This window comes from Podarcis filfolensis (genome assembly GCF_964270895.1).
Source record: "Podarcis filfolensis genome assembly, chromosome: 18".
NCBI lineage: Eukaryota > Metazoa > Chordata > Lepidosauria > Squamata > Lacertidae > Podarcis > Podarcis filfolensis.
This window is the reverse complement of record NC_139622.1, coordinates 10837103-10856389: the sequence shown is the minus strand read 5'-3', so window position 1 is coordinate 10856389 and position 19287 is coordinate 10837103. Positions and strand designations below refer to the sequence as shown.

The 19287-nt window shown below is 49.2% G+C and overlaps 3 protein-coding genes across 3 annotated transcripts in view; 1 reads left to right on the top strand and 2 right to left on the bottom strand.

Moving 5' to 3' along the window:
• RNF126 (ring finger protein 126) overlaps positions 1-19287 on the bottom strand; it is a 767042-nt gene that overhangs the window by 388351 nt on the left and 359404 nt on the right. The gene's annotated exons all lie outside the window — the stretch shown is intronic.
• On the bottom strand, positions 1545-7398 carry TEKTIP1 (tektin bundle interacting protein 1). Its single transcript, XM_083594963.1, has 4 exons — positions 7167-7398; positions 4901-5130; positions 2672-2797; positions 1545-1714 (listed from the first exon to the last, which is right to left on the bottom strand). Exons 1-4 carry the CDS (start codon positions 7262-7264, stop codon positions 1566-1568), a joined length of 603 nt encoding a protein of 200 aa, XP_083451089.1. The 5' UTR covers positions 7265-7398; the 3' UTR covers positions 1545-1565.
• LOC310753225 (interleukin-12 receptor subunit beta-1-like) lies at positions 10029-13393 on the top strand (the record flags this gene model as incomplete). Its single annotated transcript, XM_083594282.1, has 5 exons — positions 10029-10203; positions 11123-11266; positions 11484-11580; positions 12681-12765; positions 13121-13393. Exons 1-5 carry the CDS (start codon positions 10083-10085, stop codon positions 13391-13393), a joined length of 720 nt encoding a protein of 239 aa, XP_083450408.1. The 5' UTR covers positions 10029-10082.

Sequence of the window (19287 nt, the reverse complement as noted above, 5' to 3'; positions counted from 1 at the left end):
GCACCCCTAATTGTATCTTGGGGATCTCTGTGCAGGAAATCTACAAGGTGCCTTTCGAAACCAAACTCTGACTAGATCTAAACACGCAGGCGGGAAAACACGCTATAAGCAAGTCGGAAATTAAATCGTTATGACAAAAGATGCGGAAAAACCGCTTTGGAAAATCGCATCAAAAAAATTCTTTGCTCTCCATCGCCCTCTGGTGTCGCATGTTTATAACGCGTTCAAAACACTGTTTCTTTGACTCATATTTCCTGGTGTTTTTCAAAAATCCTCTCTGAAAAAAGGTGGGAAAAGAAACTTTTTTTAAAAAAAAGCAAGAGATTTTGTCCTCTTTTTGGTTTTTTGCTCTGGCTCCCTTTTTTATATATAAAAAAAATCAAATATTAATCATGCAATGAAAAGTTCCTACATCCCGCACACAAAAGAACGGCCTCACTAGAGCGGTTCATAAAATATTTTTTGTAAAAAAAATATGCCTGTTCCAAAGGTCTTATCTTACTACACTAGGGATTATATTAGCTCCATCTGAAATTTCATGCATATCAGTTAATATCTTGACCCTGCTCTGCGGAACTGAAATTTCAGCCTTTGCAACATAGGAAAACGACCAAGTAAACAGCTATTTTCGTGGAGGGAAGGTCAAGATATTAACTGATATGCATGAAATTTCAGATAGGGGTACAAAGTACTGGCACATCTTTCTTTTTCCTTTTTTTCTGGTTGAAAAAGTGGCATTTAATGTAACAACTTCGTGGTGAGTAAAGGTAAAAGGTAAAGGGACCCCTGACCATTAGGTCCAGTCGTGGCCGACTCTGGGGTTGCGGCGCTCATCTCGCTTTACTGGCCGAGGGAGCCGGCGTACAGCTTCCGGGTCATGTGGCCAGCAGGACTAAGCCGCTTCTGGCGAACCAGAGCAGCGCACGGAAACGCCGTTTACCTTCCCGCCACAGCGGTACCTATTTATCTACTTGCACTTTGAAGTGCTTTCGAACTGCTAGGTTGGTAGGAGCAGGGACTGAGCAACGGGAGCTCAACCCGTCATTGCGGGGATTCGAACCGCCGACCTTCCGATCGGCAAGCGCTAGGCTCTGTGGTTTAACCCACAGCGCCACCCGCGTCCCTATTGTCATTGTTTGGAGGGGGGGCTTTTATCCATTTCCGCAGTCACACAACCAGTCCAACAGTAGGTGAACTGGGTTCCAAAAGCAAACGAACTGGAAAAGCCTCAAAAACAAAAAAGACGCAAAATAAATAGCGAAAACCAAAGCACCAAACTTAATCCGTTCCGGAAGTCCATTGGACTTGCAAAATGTTCGGAAACCGAGGCGCGGCTTCTGATTGGCGCAGGCGCCCCGGAAACAATAGCCAACAGCAGCGGCAGATGTCCGGCTTCCGAAAAACGTTCGAAAACCGGAACACTTACTTCCAGGTTTTCGGAGTTTGGGAACTAAGGTGGGCATTGGCACAGCTTTGCCTGGAAAGGGTCTCAGGTGCCCACCACCAATTTCTGCCGCAAAGGAGGATACCTGGGTAACACAAAGCAGCGGGGGAAAAGTTTTTTACTAGTGCTTGTGTTTGGTCGAAGGCTGTCGTTCAAACATCCTCCAGGTGCGATAGTCCTTGGCGGTGAACATCGGGGTGTGGATGGTCAGGTGTGGCACGTAGCCAGGCTTCCCCTTCAGCTCCTCGGGTCCGCGGTTGCGGTTGACCACTGGGAGAGAAGAAAGAGAAAAGGCTGTAGATACTGGCGTGCAGAAGGTCCCAGATAGGCCCAGGGATGTCCCCGTTCCGAAACCTCAGAGATCCTCTGCAAGGAGGACCCCAGTGGCGCGACTATAGAAGGCAACGTCCGATGTTCCCATTGAAATCGGGTTCATGAGGACTAGGCTGCTTTTGAATTCTGGTGCTGGAGGAGACTTTTGAGAGCCCCATGGACTGCAAGAAGATCCAACCTCTCCATTCGGAAGGAAATCAGCCCTGAGTGCTCACTGGAAGGACAGATCCTGAAGCTGAGGCTCCAAGACTTTGGCCACCTCAGGAGAAGAGAAGACTTCCTGGAAAAGACCCTGATGTTGGGAAAGATGGAGGGCACAAGGAGAAGGGGACGACAGAGGACGAGATGGTGGGACAGTGTTCTCGAAGCTACCAGCATGAGTTTGACCAAACTGCGGGAGGCAGTGGAAGACAGGAGGGCCTGGCGTGCTCTGGTCCATGGGGTCATGAAGAGGCGGGCACGACTAAACGACTGAACAACAACAACAAGTGACCGCTGTTTTGCTTCTTTAGCTTGGCCGGAGAGACCCGCGGGGAGTGGCTCCCCGACCAGCTGGGCAGCGGAGTAAATCAGCACCCCAGGATTTTTCCTTATCAGGCAGAACACACCCCCTGAGTCTTGGGACTGCCACAACCTTGCCCATACATGCAGACAGGAAGGCAAAGCAAGCTGAGAAACAGACTGAGAAGGAAAAGAAGGGGTTCTTTCCCCCTAACCCCCACCCCATCACCACCAGGGAGGGTCACTTAAAAAACAGAGATCAGCAGACGCAACTTTAGCAAATTCGAGGACAGTCTCCGGGAAACCGGGACGCTTGAAAACCTTACTTTTAAAACCGCTGCCTTGCTCCAGAGAACATCCCAGCCCCTCTCCCAGGCTCCCCCTCCTCCTTACCAAATTCCTTTCCGAGAATGGGTCTGTCCCTCCACATGAACGCCCCCCATCGCGTCTTAGGGCTCAAGTACTGGGCGGGGACGATGGGGTCGAAGCAACAGCTGTCTTGCAGATGTTGAGCGTAGGCTGGAAGAAAACGGGAGACACAGATTTGAGCCAACCTCGTGCCACTGCAGCAAAAAAAGGCCGTCACTTTAATTTCTTTCTCTCTCTCTCTTTGGCAGAGGTGGGGAGCCTTAAGATCTGGCAAGAGTCCCTGTTCGGCCCGCCGGCCATTTCCCCAAAACCACAGCCACCCGCCCCACACATGGGGTCCGGTTTGGGGTCAATTGGGATGCACAAAGCAAGTTCGCCAAATCTTGCAGGAATGAGCTAGCTGATGGGCTTGGGCAGGCATAGGCAAACTCAGCCCTCCAGATGTTTTTGGCTTACGGGACCGCCTCTCCTGGTATGCCCCGTGGAGGACGTTAAGGTCCACAAATGACCACACTTTGGAGGTCCCAAGTCGCAAGGTGGTTAGATTGGTCTCAAATTTGTTGTTGACAAAGGACAGCTGGACATATAGGTAAAGGGACCCCTGACCATTAGGTCCAGTCATGGCCGACTCTGGGGTTGCGGCGCTCATCTCGCTTTATTGGCCGAGGGAGCCGGCGTACAGCTTCTGGGTCATGTGGCCAGCAGGACTAAGCTGCTTCTGGCGAACCAGAGCAGTGCACGGAAACGCCGTTTACCTTCCCGCCGGAGCGGTACCTATTGATCTACTTGCACTTTGACGTGCTTTTGAACTGCTAGGTTGGCAGGAGCAGGGACCAAGCAACAGGAGCTCACCCCGTCACGGGGATTCGAACCACCGACCTTCTGATTGGCAAGTCCTAGGCTCTGTGGTTTAACCCACAGCGCCACCCGAGTCCCCCCCCCTGTGAAAATAGGGACGTCCTATTCCATCCCCTCCAACGTTTCTCCCCTGAAAATAGGGACGTCCTATTCCATCCCCTCCAACGTTTCTCCCCTGAAAATAGGGACGTCCTATTCCATCCCCTCCAACGTTTCTCCCCTGAAAATAGGGACGTCCTATTCCATCCCCTCCAACATTTCTTCAGTGAAACCCTAACCTTCTGATTGGCAAGTCCTATGGTTTAATCCACAGCGCCACCCGCGTCCCAGCTGGACATATAAAGGGCCCCATTACCTTCAGGAGCTGAGGGCCTCGTCAAACCTAAATCCGGCCCCTGTCTGAATCCCTGGTGACCTGCTGGCACTACTGAGCTCAGTGGTCTGATTCAGAATAGGGCAAATTGTTCCTTGTTCTCCCTCCCACAAAAAAAAAAAAAAACAGAGTTGAGGAGGATTTTGCAGCAGGAGTTGGCGGCAATGGAAAAGATGGAGGGCTCAAGGAGAAGGGGACGACAGAGGACGAGATGGTGGGACATTGTTCTCGAAGCTACCAGCATGAGTTTGACCAAACTGCGGGAGGCAATGGGAGACAGGAGGGCCTGGCGTGCTCTGGTCCAGGGGGTCACGAAGAGTTGGGCACAACTAAACGACTAAACAACAAGAACAAATTATTTTGACATTGCAACACACCGCTTCCAGAGAGCTTTCTGAGTGAGTGTTTTGCAAATGCTTGCATATAAATAACACAAGTGTGTGTGTGTATACATACATATACATATATATATGTGTATATATATGTGTGTATATATATATATATATATATATATATATATATATATATATATATTAATATCCATGCACATTGCTTAACGCAGGCAACCCGGAGATACAAAAACTCAGGTACCGCTCCAGGTTAATGTCTCGCTTGTCAAATTGCTCTCACCTAATGTTCACCTAATGCTGGAGGAGACTCTTGAGAGTCCCATGGACTGCAAGAAGATCAAACCTCTCCATTCTTAAGGAAATCAGCCCTGAGTGCTCACAGGAAGGACAGATCCTGAAGCTGAGGATCCAAGACTTTGGCCACCTCATGAGAAGAGAAGACTCCCTGGAAAAGACCCTGATGCTGGGAAAGATGGAGGGTGCAAGGAGAAGGGGACGACAGAGGATGAGATGGTGGGACAGTGTTCTTGAAGCTCCTAGCATGAGTCTGACCCAACTGCGGGAGGCAGTGGAAGACAGGAGGGCCTGGCGTGCTCTGGTCCAGGGGGTCACGAAGAGGCGGACAAAACTAAACAACTAAACAACAACAACAACGAGGACCCAGGACCTTACCAGCTGGTAAATTCCTTTCTCTGTGGTCGTGCCATTTCTGCCAACGGTAGTAAGCTTCGCGGCCAACAGGGTCTGTGAGGGTGTACCAGGCGTTGCGGTTGTGGCTGTTGGTCAGCCCCGTATACCAGGTTTGGGGGATGGCATCCCACCCCATAGGGGTGTACTTCCAGCGGACAGCCTGGCGGAGGATGGGGGGGTTCCGCGGGCCCCTCAACGTCAGGTACTCATCACTGCGTCCGGGGAGAGGAAAGAAACATTAGCCGGGCACCCACAAAGGATCCATCAGTTCCACACTGTTAATGGAGAAATCTGAGGGCTCCCTTGGACAAAAAACAAGGACACCAGCCAGGAAAACCAGAGCAAAACAGCAACCAGCAGGCTTGGTCTTGATTGAAGACTGTCGCGACAGGACTCCCACCTGCCACCAGGTGGAACAGGATGGAAGCCCCGAACAAGAGAACCCAAACTTTTATTAGCTGCTAATCCCCATGTTAAAGGTAAAGGGAACCCTGACCATTAGGTCCAGTCATGACCGAATCTGGGGTTGCGGCGCTCATCTCGCTCTATAGGCCAGGATATATAGATAGATAGATAGACAGATAGATGATAGGTAGGTAGGTAGGTAGGTAGGTAGGTAGATAGATAGATAGACAGATAGGTAGACAGATAGATAGATAGATAGATGATAGATAGATAGATAGATAGATAGATAGATAGAGATACATATAGATGATAGATAGATAGATAGATAGATAGATAGATAGATAGAGATGATAGCTAGATTAGATAGATAGATAGATAGATGGATGATAGATAGATAGATAGATAGATAGATAGATAGATAGAGATAGATAGAGATAGATATAGATAGATAGATAGATAGATAGATAGATAGATAGATAGATAGATACAGATGATAGATAGATGATAGATAGATGATAGATAGATAGATAGATAGATAGATAGATAGATAGATAGTGCTTTTTCTTGGGGGACGCAGGGGGAAGCATACACCAAAACATTCTGTGAATCTAAGTTTGGCCTCATTGAGGGGCAGTATTTTAATATGAGTAGGAAAATGAGAGTACCTCATAACATTTTTTTTAAGGAAAAAAAAGCACTGTCTATATATACAGCGGTACTTTGTTTCTCAAACACCTTGGTACTCAAACAACTTGGAACCCAAACTGAGGTCTGTCTGTTTTTGCTATTTATTTTGCATTTCTGTTTCTGCGGCTCTTTTTCGTTTTGCTTTTGTGACTGTGCGGAATCCAGTTCGGCTACTGATGGATTGATTGCGCAACTGCAGTACACTTTTTATTGCTTTCATTTTATGGCTCAGTGGCCTCATTAGATAGTAAAATCCATGTTCAGTGGCTGTTTCAGGGGTTGTTTTTTAAAGTCTGGAACAGATTAATCCGTTTTGCATTACTTTCTATGGGAAAGTGCGCCTTGGGTTTGGAACGCTTTGGTTTTGGAATGGAACTGGCTTTCCGAAGGAGGCCTAGACTACAATTCTTTTAATAAGAGCCAGTGTGTCCTAATGGTTACAGTGTCAGGCTGTGACCCATGAGAGCCGGGTTCGAATTCCCACAAAGACGTGAAGCTCATTGGGTGACCTCAGCCCAGGCACCATCTCTTAGCTTAACCTACCTCACAGGGTATTTCACAGGAGGGTGAAATGGGGAGGGGAAGAACTATGAACACTGCCTAGAACCTCTTCAGAAGATAAAAAGGAGCTATATATATGCAATAAATAAAAATAATGTCGGGTTGCCCTATTTCAAAAAGTGAAAATCCAGATTTTTATTTTTTGTTGCTGTGAGGATGAAATGGGGAGGAGGGGGGTGAACTATTTCCTGAGCTTTTAAAATTATTATTAGGAAATTTGCCCCCCAAAATTTGATGGTTCCGACATGGGTTTGCTATAGGCCTAGATTTTCCTGGACATTTTAAAACGTTCAGAATTCCCGCCAGAACAGGTCTGGGAAATTTCGTTACGGCAGCCCTGTAACGACGAAAGAAACACACTCTTCGTGCGCTCAGAGGCACTCTCGTCTCAGATGCCCGGCAGCTTTTCAGAGGGAGTCCCTGAACCCAGGGATCAAATCTGCTGATCCTTTAAGAGTTCAAACGAAATCCTGCAAAACGGGCCACGTTTTATAAAGCAGCGCCCCTGAGATTTAGTAAAACTTGTCAAAAATAGTATTATTATTTTTTGCACCTTAATTGGGAAGAACAGAAGGGCAGCAGACAAAACACTCACCTGTACAGTGGCGTCGGGTAATCGGTCTCTAAGGAGACCTGGGGGACGTAGGGTCGGTTGAGGACCAGATCCCGATAGTTGAGACACTGGAGATCCATTTTGGGGCTGCAAGGAACCCCCTCCGACTGCAGTCCAGGCTGGTTTGCAAGAGGAGGGGACCAAGCTCAGTTTCCTATAGTCCTTGAAGGGTGAGAGGAGATCCTCCATCATTGTTTGCTATACAAACCTTTCATGGCAACCATTGCCTTAGCAACAAACAGTCAAAGGGGGTGATGGCAAAAGATAACAGCCCTTAGGTGTGCCTGGAGGCGGTTGGAGGATGGATGGCGGCTAATAGATTGAGGTTGAATCCTGACAAGACAGAAGGAATGTTTTGGGGGACAGGGGGTGGGCAGGTGTGGAGGAATGCCTGGTCCTGAATGGGGTGACTGTGCCCCTGAAGGACCAGGTGAGCAGCCTGGGGGTCATTCTGGACTCACAGCTGTCCATGGAGGCGCAGGTCAGTTCTGTGTCCAGGGCAGCTCCATCTGGTACGCAGGATGAGACCCTCCCTGCCCGCAGACTGTCTCTCCATAGTGGCGCATGCTCTGGTTATCTCCCGCTTGGACTACTGCCATGCGCTCTACGTGGGGCTACCTTTGAAGGTGACCCGGAAACTGCAACTAATCCAGAATGCGGCAGCTAGACTGGGGACTGGGAGTGGAGACCACATAACACCAGTCCTGAAAGACCTACATTGGCTCCCAGGACGTTTCCGGGCACAATTCAAAGGGTTGGTGCTGACCTTGAAAGCCCTAAACTGCTTCGGCCCAGTAGACGTGAAGGAGCGTCTCCACCCCCATTGTTCAGCCCGGACACCGGGGTCCAGCTCCGAAGGCCTTCTGGCGGTTCCCTCATTGCGAGGAGCAAAGCTACAGGGAACCAGGCCTTCTCAGTGGTGGCACCCGCCCTGTAGAACGCCCTCCCGTCAGACGTCAAGGAGATAAACAACTACCTGACTTTTAGAAGACATCTGAAGGCAGCCCTGTTTAGGGAAGCTTTTAATGTTTGACATTTTATCGTGTTTTTAATATTCTGTTGGGAGCTGGCCAGAGTGGCTGGGGAAACCCAGCCAGATGGCCAAGATATAAATAATAAATTATTATTATATCATTAGTATTACTCGGATGATCGCCAAATTCTGTGTACAGATCTGTAGGCGCAGACCATCCCCTGACCCAAACTGGTTCGTTAAGAAAATCCCCAAACTCTGGTTCATTTGTCTGTGGTAGCTTATCTTAAAGTGTCTATATGCTTATTGCATTTATAAATTTTAAATTTATTGTTGTACATTGTTTTTAAATGTTTGCTTTCCTACTGGGATTGTACCCCCAGGTGTGTTTTATAAGCTGGTCTCTGACAGTAATAAACTAACTATAGGTAAAGGTAAAGGGACCTCTGACCATTAGGTCCAGTCGTGGCCGACTCTGGGGTTGTGGCGCTCATCTCGCTTTACTGGCCGAGGGAGCCGGCGTACAGCTTCCGGGTCACGTGGCCAGCAGGACTAAGCCGCTTCTGGCGAACCAGAGCAGCGCACGGAAACGCCGTTTTCCTTCCCGCCGGAGCGGTACCTATTTATCTACTTGCACTTTGATGTGCTTTTGAACTGCTAGGTTGGCAGGAGCAGGGACTGAGCAACGGGAGCTCACCCCGTCATCGCGGGGATTCGAACCGCCGACCTTCGGATCGGCAAGTCCTAGGCTCTGTGGTTTAACCCACAGCGCCACCCGCAGCAACTAAGCTGGTACCAAATGTCTTGCTTTGCTTTCCTTTGGATCCCATATTTGACGCCAAGAGGGGATCTAGTCGTCTGGGCAGCCAGGAACCCCCAGACACACGGTGCCTTGGGGAGATCACTTTGGGGCCGCTCACACAGCGGTGTGGCTTCACCCCCAGAGGCGAACTCCATTGTCTCTCGAGACGGATAGATGCGGACACAGCAACAAAGCGAAACGAAGCGGAAAGGCAGAACTTGAGATGTCTCCATCTTCTCCTTTGGTGGAATCAAAAGAGCCGTCGTAGGTGCAGTTAGGCAAGCCCCTAGCTTCCACTTGCTCTCTGGGGACGGAGAGTCACAGCGCATGAACAGCAGCAGTGGACCTGAGAAAAGTTGCAGGATCATGCCCTTCCTGCTCCAGTATCTGATCGGCAAGTCCTAGGCTCTTCTGATCGGCAAGTCCTAGGCTCTGTGGTTTAACCCACAGTGCCACCCGCGTCCCTGACCAAAATGCTTTACTGATGTTAAAAAGATATGACAGACCAATGTATATACAATCAAAACAGAAATACAGAAAGAAAACCACGTTCTCCGTTCTTCTTCAATTCCCAGCGACTTCCCTCCACGCCACCCTGTATTTACTGCTTGTTTTATTTGGCGAATTTTCTTTGCAAACTCCTTTAATATCCCCTCTTATAATTACCCGTTGTATCACAGCAGTCATGCAAGTCCTGCCCGCTGACTTTATGTCGGTACAATAACCTTTTAATCATTTTCTTATACATATCCCATTTTTGAAGTTTGTAGAAGTCTTCGACGCAATCGTAGACGGGAAGCTCCATCAATATTTCCCCCGATTCATCAGAATTGGTCTTTTGGCCGTGGTCAGGGCGCGAAGAGCCCATGGGGAATTATTGTATTTTAATATTTTGTTGGAAGTTGCCTAGAGTGGCTGGGAAAACCCAGACAGATGGGTGGGGTATAAACAATAATATATTATTATTATTATTATTATTATTATTATTATTATTATTATCCTTTTGTAAGAGGTTCCATGTGCTGGGATCCTGCCCTCTTTATCCCACCCTTCCCTGACTCCCTCTTCCCTCTTTCCCTCTCTTTTAGAGCCTTCCGAAGATCCCTTGCGCCTGGATGCGGCCATGCCAACGCCCACCTCCGCCGAAATCCGCTGGCACCCCCCTGCCCTCCTTGCTGGCTGCCCTGGCGCCTTCCACAAATACGTCCTCTGCTGGCATGACGAGCGAGGCGAGGAGATAGCCAGTGAGTTTGGTTGCGGCGGGAGACCCGGGTGCGAAACACGTCCGGTGTGCATGGAGCGCCGCCAAGCTGCAAGATGGGGCTGCCCCAAGGGGGTGGCAAAGCGGGCGGGTTAAGAGGCGAAGGGGTGGCATCTGTCATGGGTACATCGATTCCTGCATTGCAGCGGGTTGGGCTGGATGACCCCACGGGGTCCCTTCCGACGCTCCAGTGTGTAAACCAGACTTTGGATCAAGTTCACCTGTTTGGTCGCACCGATTACTCCGAATCGTTTTAACTTGGGTTGTTTTTGTTGTTGTTGTTGTTAAGTAATTTTTATTACTTCCCAATTACAAATATCCAATATGCGCCATATTATATTAGCACCACATAGCAATGCCGATTCAAATACATCGCCAATTCTAAATTTTGTGCCGTGCTTCCTTTGAATTCGGCCTCCAGGCTGTTGCAAAAACCCAAATTTATTCTTGATGGAATCCCTTCTACCGCAGCTACAATAATTAACTTTAATTCGCATTGAGACATACAAACATTTGTAAATTTGCAAGTGAAGTTCTCCTTCTTCCTGGGTGAGGTTTCGATTTCCGTCAATTGTTCCTTGAATTCTTTATCAAATACAGTGGTCCCTTGGTTCTCAAACGCCTTGGGACTCAAACAACTTGGAACCCAAACACTGCAAAACCGGAAGGAAGTGTTCCGGTTTGCGAACTTATTTCGGAAGCCGAACGTGCTCCGTTTTGAGTGTCTGTTTTTGCTATTTATTTTGTGTTTCTGTTTTTGCGGCTCCTTTTTCAAACCGATATTAGTAATTTTTGTACATTATAACCTTCGTTTTTGGTTCCTTCTCTTTTCAGTTTATTGTACTGTTGACTTCCTATTCCCACTTTCTATATAAACCATTATTTTCATTTTCTCCCCGTAGCTTACGAGGTCAGCGCCTCCGAGACCAGCTTCACCATCTCAGACCTGCAGCCCAACACCACTTACCGGGTCGGAGTCGAGGTTTTGACCGCCGGGAGCGACGGCCGCTGCCAAAACCTCGTCGCCTTTCAAACCCGCCCCGCAGGTACAGCGCGTCTCTGCAACCCCCCTGTGAAATGTCTCCTCTTTGGGTGCCGGCGATAGACTGCTCTCTATTTCTTCTTCCTCCTTCTCCTTCCTGCTCTACCTCCCCTAACCCTAATCTCAAGGCCAAGGGTTCAAGCAAAAGAGGGTTGGGCTAGATGACCGCATGGGGTACCTTCCTAGGATTCTGTGTTTTTTAATAATTCTTCCTCTGCCAGATTCCAAGAAGACAACTCTGACACTCAGCTTCCTCCTTCTGGGTCTCGTCGGAGGGGTCCTGGTTGCCGCCAGCGCCGTCCACATTTGCAAAAAGAGGTGGGGGTGCAGGAAAAGCTCGAAAAAAACATCAGGGGGGCTTTGCCGGCAAGATAGGCACCGCATGCATTTTTTCCCAGTTTCCAAATCTCCCCAAATCAAGGGTGCTTAAAAGCTGCGCCGCGATTTCAAAAAATAGTATTTTAGTTCCGTGCGTGAAATTTGGCTTTGCTTGGTAGTGCTTTTTTGCTTAAAAAAATAATGTTAAGTGGTCCTCTCATTTTGAAAAATCACCATTTTATAGTTCAAATTGGAGGGGGGGAATAAATACAGCAAATGGACAAAAAGGCAAAGATTCGCAAAATTCGCAAAATGTTTAGGGGTATGCGGACCCACCAGGAAAAAAGGCACTGGTAAAATCTGAGCAAAATTGCTCCGAAATCAGGGGAAAAACCGTTGCGGTAATGTTAATATTTGCCATTTTTCTTATTATTCAGCCTTTGCAGAAATTAAAATCCTGGGGTTTTTCCCTACGGCGATTTCTGTGCATCTTCGCCCAGCAAGAGACATACTAAGCCCCCGAAATAAAAGCAGATTTGAATCCCTTATACACACCCAAAACATATTTCTAAGATGCCTTCCTGAAGGAATTTGCAAAAAAATAATAATCTCGCCCCCTAGAATGACACCCCCTGGCGCTGCTGTTCCTAAGCCCTGCGGGTGGCACCACCTCTGCATATAGACAAACCGGCCTGTTTCAACTTTGCTGTTAACCTGCGGAACTCCCTGCCACAAGAGGCCACCAACCTTGGATGGCTTTGAAAGAGGACCGGGCCAATTCATGGAGGAGGAAAGGGCTAAGGAGGACTGTTATAGCCAGGATGGCTGTGTGTTCTCCTCCTCCGTCGGAGGCAGTAAACGCTTCCGGATCCTAGTCGCCGGGAAACGGAGAGGGTTGCTCCTGTGTTCGAATCCTGAATGCCGGTCTCCCGAAACACTTTTTCCTAAAAACGGGTCCCCTTTGGTTATTCTTACGTCCTGATGGCGCCTCCAAATCCAGGCAAAGTCTATCTGAAACCCAGAACACAGAGCTCCGCTTTCCTGCAATAGGCAAAGCTCCAGAAAAATCTCTTTCCTCCTTCTTCCCTCTCCTGCCACAGGGTGAAGGAAGTTCTGTGCCCGCCCTTGCCAGACCCGGCCGACACAGAAGCCGTCAAGATCCTCGCCGGATCCTCGCCAGGGCAGGTGAGTCTCTGTGAAATGGGAGCAATTGGTGGTGGCTCCGGGTTCAAACTGAATGGGAATGGGCAGGCGAGCTCTTGATGGCTGAGGCTCTCTCTCTCTGCCCTCTGGGGTGAGTCGCCCGCCTGGGTCAGGAGAGCCTCGCCGGCTCCGGAGAGGATTTGCACGGATTTGCACGTATATTTTTCACGGCTGAAAAAGAAAATCTCAGTAACTCTGCTCAACGGTCTCAAAAATTGCAATGTGTGGGGGTGACAAAAATAAATTTGCACCCGGTACCCCCTGACCTTGCTACGCCTCTGGGCACCGGTGCAATTTACGGCCGGCTCACCCCAAACCCCACACTTCTTCTCCCCAGGTGCACCCACGGCGAGGCTTCGTGCAGCCCCTGGAGTTCAGCAGCCCCGCGGAACCCCTCATTCTCGAACCCAGGTCTCCGTCCAAAGAGGACCCGGCCGTTGGCACCATGGCGGACTTCCCGGCCCTCACCAACCCCGCCAAAGAGACCCTCTTGCCCAAGGAGGACCAGCCGGGCTTGGGGGACCTCCTGCCCTCCGAGTACAAGAGCCAGGGGTTCCTGAGCCCCATGGAGGACGAGCAGCAAGGCAGGGGGGGTGGACGTCTGCAATGAGGCGGGCGCCGCCGGCCGCTCGCTGGCACCCCCGAAATGGGGCAAGATGGCGTTGGGGGGCACAGGGTGGGGTCGGTTCTCATGCCCTCCGATGTCCAGGGGGGCAGAAAACGAGGGAAGCGCTTTGGGGAAGGTATGCGCCCAGCAGGAAAGGAAGAGGCCGAGACAAAATGGTCGGAATCGAGGATTTTGAGTCAGTAATAAATGTTGGAAATGTCAAGAAAAAGAGGGAACATTTTATCACATGTGGCGGGAATGTAAAAAGGTGAAATGCTTCTGGGAGATGATATCTAATGAGATGAAAAAAATGTTGAAATATTCATTCATAAAGAAACCAGAAGCATTTTTACTGGGCATTCTTGGGAGTGATAGAAATAGAAAGCTCTTTTTATATGCAATAACAGCAGCAAGAATATTATTGGCCCAAAAATGGAAGCAAGAAGAATTACCGACGATTGAAGAATGGAGGGTGAAGTTAATGGACTATGCAGAACTGGATAAACTAACAGGAAGGATTCAAAACCGTTGAGACCAGAAATCCACGGAAGACTGGAGTAAATTTACGGACTATTTGAAAAGTATTTGTGAAGAACAGACGACGTTTGTAGGGTTGCAAGAAGTTTTGTGAGGAGTATTATTGGGAGTATTGTAAAAATGGACAATGGGGAGGATGATTTGTTAAGAGATGTAAAGGCAATATAAAGTTAAGAAATGCATAAGAAGTGGTTAAAATGGTGAATCATCAGAGGTGCTGGCGGAAGTCTAAAAAGATTGTATAAGTGATAGGTTTTGTGGTACATTTTATCATTTAAAATCAATAAAAAATATTTTTTAAAAAAAGGAATTGAGGATTTTGACCCGGTTTTGCTGTCGCGAGAAAATGCCCTCTGATCAGTTGCCAAAGGCAGCAGTGGCATAGCGGTTAGAGCGCCGTGACCTGGGTTCGAATCCTCGCTCGGGCACGGAACTCGGCCCTTTATGCAGAACCGTGAGGACTGGGACCTTGTGTTCTTTTTCAGGGCGGCAAGAGGGTGCGGCGAAGCAGCGCGGCAGAGCGGTTAGCGCGTCAGACTAGGGCCCAGGTTCAAATCTTGCAGTGTGAGCTCGGACAGGTCGCCGTCTCTCTTGGCATCACTTCGCAGGGTGGTTTTTCGGGGGGTCGAAGGAGGAAGGCGGGGAGAACCCTGCCTACCAACTTTTGGAGGAAAAGGCGGAATTGAGACGCGATAGGTTTTTACGGAATATACCTACCCTTTTCATAGCTCTGAGACCCCTCTGCCCTTTTCCTAGGTCTGTGGTCCCTCTGCCCCTTTTCTGCCTCTGAGACCCCTCTGCCCCTTTCCTAGCTCTGTGGCCCCTCTGCCCCTTTCCTACCTCTGAGACCCCTCTACCCTTTTCCTAGATCTGTGGCCCCTCTGCCCCTTTTCTACCTCTGAGACCCCTCTACCCTTTTCCTAGCTCTGTGGCCACTCTACCCCTTTCCTACCTCTGAGACCCCTCTACCCTTTCCTAGCTCTGTGGCCCCTCTGCCCCCAATTCTACCTCTGAGACCCCTCTACCCTTTCCTAGCTCTGTGGTCCCTCTCCCCCCAATTCTACCTCTGAGACCCCTCTGCCCCTTTCCTAGCTCTGTGGCCCCTCTACCCCTTTCCTGCCTCTGAGACCCCTCTACCCTTTTCATAGCTCTGTGGCCCCTCTGCCCCTTTCCTACCTCTGAGACCCCTCTACCCTTTTCCTAGCTCTGTGGCCCCTCTGCCCCCAACTCTACCTCTGAGACCCCTCTACCCTTTCCTAGCTCTGTGGCCCCTCTGCCCCTTTTCTACCTCTGAGACCCCTCTACCCTTTTCCTAGCTCTATAGTCCTCTCTCCCCCCCCCCAATTCTACCTCTGAGACCCCTCTACCCTTTTCATAGCTCTATAGTCCCCTGTTCCCCCAATTCTACCTCTGAGACCCATCTATCCTTTTCATAGCTCTATGGTCCCTCTTCCCCCAATTCTACCTCTGAGACCCCTCTACATTTTTCATAGCTCTATAGTCCCCTGTTCCCCCAATTCTACCTCTGAGACCCCTCTAAACTTTTCATAGCTCTATAGTCCCCTGTTCCCCCTATTCTACCTCTGAGACCCCTCTATCCTTTTCATAGCTCTATAGTCCCCTGTTCCCCCAATTCTACCTCTGAGACCCCTCTATCCTTTTCATAGCTCTATGGTCCCCTGTTCCCCCAATTCTACCTCTGAGACCCCTCTACCCTTTTCCTAGCTCTATAGTCCTCTCTTCCCCCCATTCTACCTCTGAGACCCCTCTACCCTTTTCATAGCTCTATAGTCCCCTGTTCCCCCAATTCTATCTCTGAGACCCCTCTATTCTTTTCATAGCTCTATAGTCCCCTGTTCCCCCAATTCTACCTCTGAGACCCCTCTACCCTTTTCCTAGCTCTATAGTCCTCTCTTCCCCCCATTCTACCTCTGAGACCCCTCTATCCTTTTCATAGCTCTATGGTCCCCTGTTCCCCCCATTCTACCTCTGAGACCCCTCTATCCTTTTCATAGCTCTATGGTCCCCTGTTCCCCCAATTCTACCTCTGAGACCCCTCTACCCTTTTCATAGCTCTATAGTCCCCTGTTCCCCCAATTCTACCTCTGAGACCCCTCTATCCTTTTCATAGCTCTATGGTCCCCTGTTCCCCCAATTCTACCTCTGAGACCCCTCTAAACTTTTCATAGCTCTATGGTCCCCTGGTCCCCCAATTCTACCTCTGAGACCCCTCTACGTTTTTCATAGCTCTATAGTCCCCTGTTCCCCCAATTCTATCTCTGAGACCCCTCTACTCTTTTCATAGCTCTATAGTCCCCTGTTCCCCCAATTCTACCTCTGAGACCCCTCTATCCTTTTCATAGCTCTATAGTCCCCTGTTCCCCCAATTCTACCTCTGAGACCCCTCTACCCTTTTCATAGCTCTATGGTCCCCTGTTCCCCCAATTCTACCTCTGAGACCCCTCTACCCTTTTCATAGCTCTATAGTCCCCTGTTCCCCCAATTCTACCTCTGAGACCCCTCTATACTTTTCATAGCTCTATAGTCCCCTGTTCCCCCAATTCTACCTCTGAGACCCCTCTAAACTTTTCATAGCTCTATGGTCCCCTGGTCCCCCAATTCTACCTCTGAGACCCCTCTACGTTTTTCATAGCTCTATAGTCCCCTGTTCCCCCAATTCTATCTCTGAGACCCCTCTACTCTTTTCATAGCTCTATAGTCCCCTGTTCCCCCAATTCTACCTCTGAGACCCCTCTACCCTTTTCATAGCTCTATAGTCCCCTGTTCCCCCAATTCTACCTCTGAGACCCCTCTACCCTTTTCATAGCTCTATGGTCCCCTGTTCCCCCAATTCTACCTCTGAGACCCCTCTACCCTTTTCATAGCTCTATAGTCCCCTGTTCCCCCAATTCTACCTCTGAGACCCCTCTATCCTTTTCATAGCTCTATGGTCCCCTGTTCCCCCAATTCTACCTCTGAGACCCCTCTACCCTTTTCCTAGCTCTATAGTCCTCTCTTCCCCCCCATTCTACCTCTGAGACCCCTCTACCCTTTTCATAGCTCTATAGTCCCCTGTTCCCCCAATTCTACCTCTGAGACCCCTCTACCCTTTTCATAGCTCTATAGTCCCCTGTTCCCCCAATTCTACCTCTGAGACCCCTCTATCCTTTTCATAGCTCTATGGTCCCCTGTTCCCCCAATTCTACCTCTGAGACCCCTCTACCCTTTTCATAGCTCTATATTCCCCTGTTCCCCCAATTCTATCTCTGAGACCCCTCTATTCTTTTCATAGCTCTATAGTCCCCTGTTCCCCCAATTCTACCTCTGAGACCCCTCTATCCTTTTCATAGCTCTATGGTCCCCTGTTCCCCCAATTCTACCTCTGAGACCCCTCTACGTTTTTCATAGCTCTATAGTCCTCTCTTCCCCCATTCTACCTCTGAGACCCCTCTACCCTTTTCCTAGCTCTATAGTCCTCTCTTCCCCCATTCTACCTCTGAGACCCCTCTACCCTTTTCATAGCTCTATAGTCCCCTGTTCCCCCAATTCTACCTCTGAGACCCCTCTAAACTTTTCATAGCTCTATAGTCCCCTGTTCCCCCAATTCTACCTCTGAGACCCCTTTTTCCTTTTCATAGCTCTATGGTCCCTCTTCCCCCAATTCTACCTCTGAGACCCCTCTATCCTTTTCATAGCTCTATAGTCCCCTGTTCCCCCAATTCTACCTCTGAGACCCCTCTATCCTTTTCGTAGTTCTATGGTCCCCTGTTCCCCCAATTCTACCTCTGAGACCCCTCTATAATTTTCATAGCTCTGAGGAGTAGAGGGGGCTATAGAGCTAGGAAAAGTGTAGAGGGGTCTCAGAGATAGAATTGGGGGAACAGGGGACTATAGAGCTATGAAAAGTTTAGAGGGGTCTCAGAGGTAGAATTGGGGAACAGGGGACTATAGAGCTATGAAAAGGGTAGAGGGGTCTCAGAGGTAGAATTGGGGGAACAGGGGACTATAGAGCTATGAAAAACGTAGAGGGGTCTCAGAGGTAGAATTGGGGGAACAGGGACCATAGAGCTATGAAAAGGATAGAGGGGTCTCAGAGGTAGAATTGAGGGAACAGGGGACTATAGAGCTATGAAAAGGATAGAGGGGTCTCAGAGATAGAATTGGGGGAACAGGGGACTATAGAGCTATGAAAAGGATAGAGGGGTCTCAGAGGTAGGAAAGGGGCAGAGGGGCCACAGAGCTATGAAAAGGGTAGAGGAGTCTCAGAGGTAGAATTGGGGGAACAGGGGACTATAGAGCTATGAAAAGGGTAGAGGGGTCTCAGAGGTAGGAAAGGGGCAGAGGGGCCACAGAGCTAGGAAAAGGGTAGAGGGGTCTCAGAGGTAGAATTGGGGTAGCGGGGCTACCCCAATATAGAGACTAAGCTGGTCTTGCTTTGCTTTCCTTTGGATCCCATATTTGACGCCAAGAGGGGGGTCTAGTCGTCTGGGCAGCCCAGGAACCCCCAGACACACGGCCCAGGCTTGCACCTCGGGGAGATCACTTTGGGCCGCTCACGCAGCGGTTTGGCTCCACCCCCGGAGGCGAACTCCATTGTCTCTCGAGACGGATAGATGCGGACACAGCAACAATGCGAAACCAAGCGGAAAGGCAAAGCTTGAGATGTCTCCATCTTCTCCTTTGGTGGAATCAAAAGAGCCGTCGTAGGTGCAGTTAGGCAAGCCCCTAGCTTCCACTTGCTCTCTGGGGACGGAGAGTCACAGCGCATGAACAGCAGCAGTGGACCTGAGAAAAGTTGCAGGATCATGCCCTTCCTGCTCCAGTATCCAACCTCCGTGCCCTGGACTGCTGGTACTGATGCCAACTTCTCTCCCAAAAGGGCAGCACTAACAGGCACAGTGGCGCCTTGGTTCTCAAAAACCTTGGTTCTCAAACGCCTTGGTTCCCAAATGCCAAAAACCCGGAAGTGAATGTTCCGGTTTTTGAACGTTTTTCGGAAGCCGAACATCCGACGCGGCTGTCGGCTATTGTTTCCGGGGTGCCTGTGCCAATTAGAAGCCGCGCCTTGGTTTCCGAACATTTCGGAAGTCAAACGGACTTCCAGAACGGATTAAGTTTGGCGCTTTTGTTTTTGCTATTTATTTTGCGTTTTTTAAAAAGGCTTTTTCAGTTCATTTGCTTTTGTGACTGTTTGGAACCCAGTTCAGCTACTGATTGATTGTGTGACAGCGGAAATGGTTAAAAGCCCCCCATCCAAACAATAACTATCATCAGTGCAGGGAAGAAAAAAATAATAATTTTGATTTCTATCATCTACAATACTGTCTTATGTATTTTATAGTACAGTACATTGATTATTG

What these genes read in the sequence shown, in the direction of transcription:
- TEKTIP1 (XM_083594963.1), bottom strand. Translation starts at nt 7,264, where the DNA reads ATGGATCTCCAGTGTCTCAACTATCGGGATCTGGTCCTCAACCGACCC. An exon ending in TACCCGACGCCACTGTACAG is followed by an intron (nt 5,131 to 7,166) that starts GTGAGTGTTTTG and finishes CCCCGGACGCAG; the next exon opens with TGATGAGTACCTGACGTTGA. An exon ending in AGAAAGGAATTTACCAGCTG is followed by an intron (nt 2,798 to 4,900) that starts GTAAGGTCCTGG and finishes GTTTTCTTCCAG; the next exon opens with CCTACGCTCAACATCTGCAA.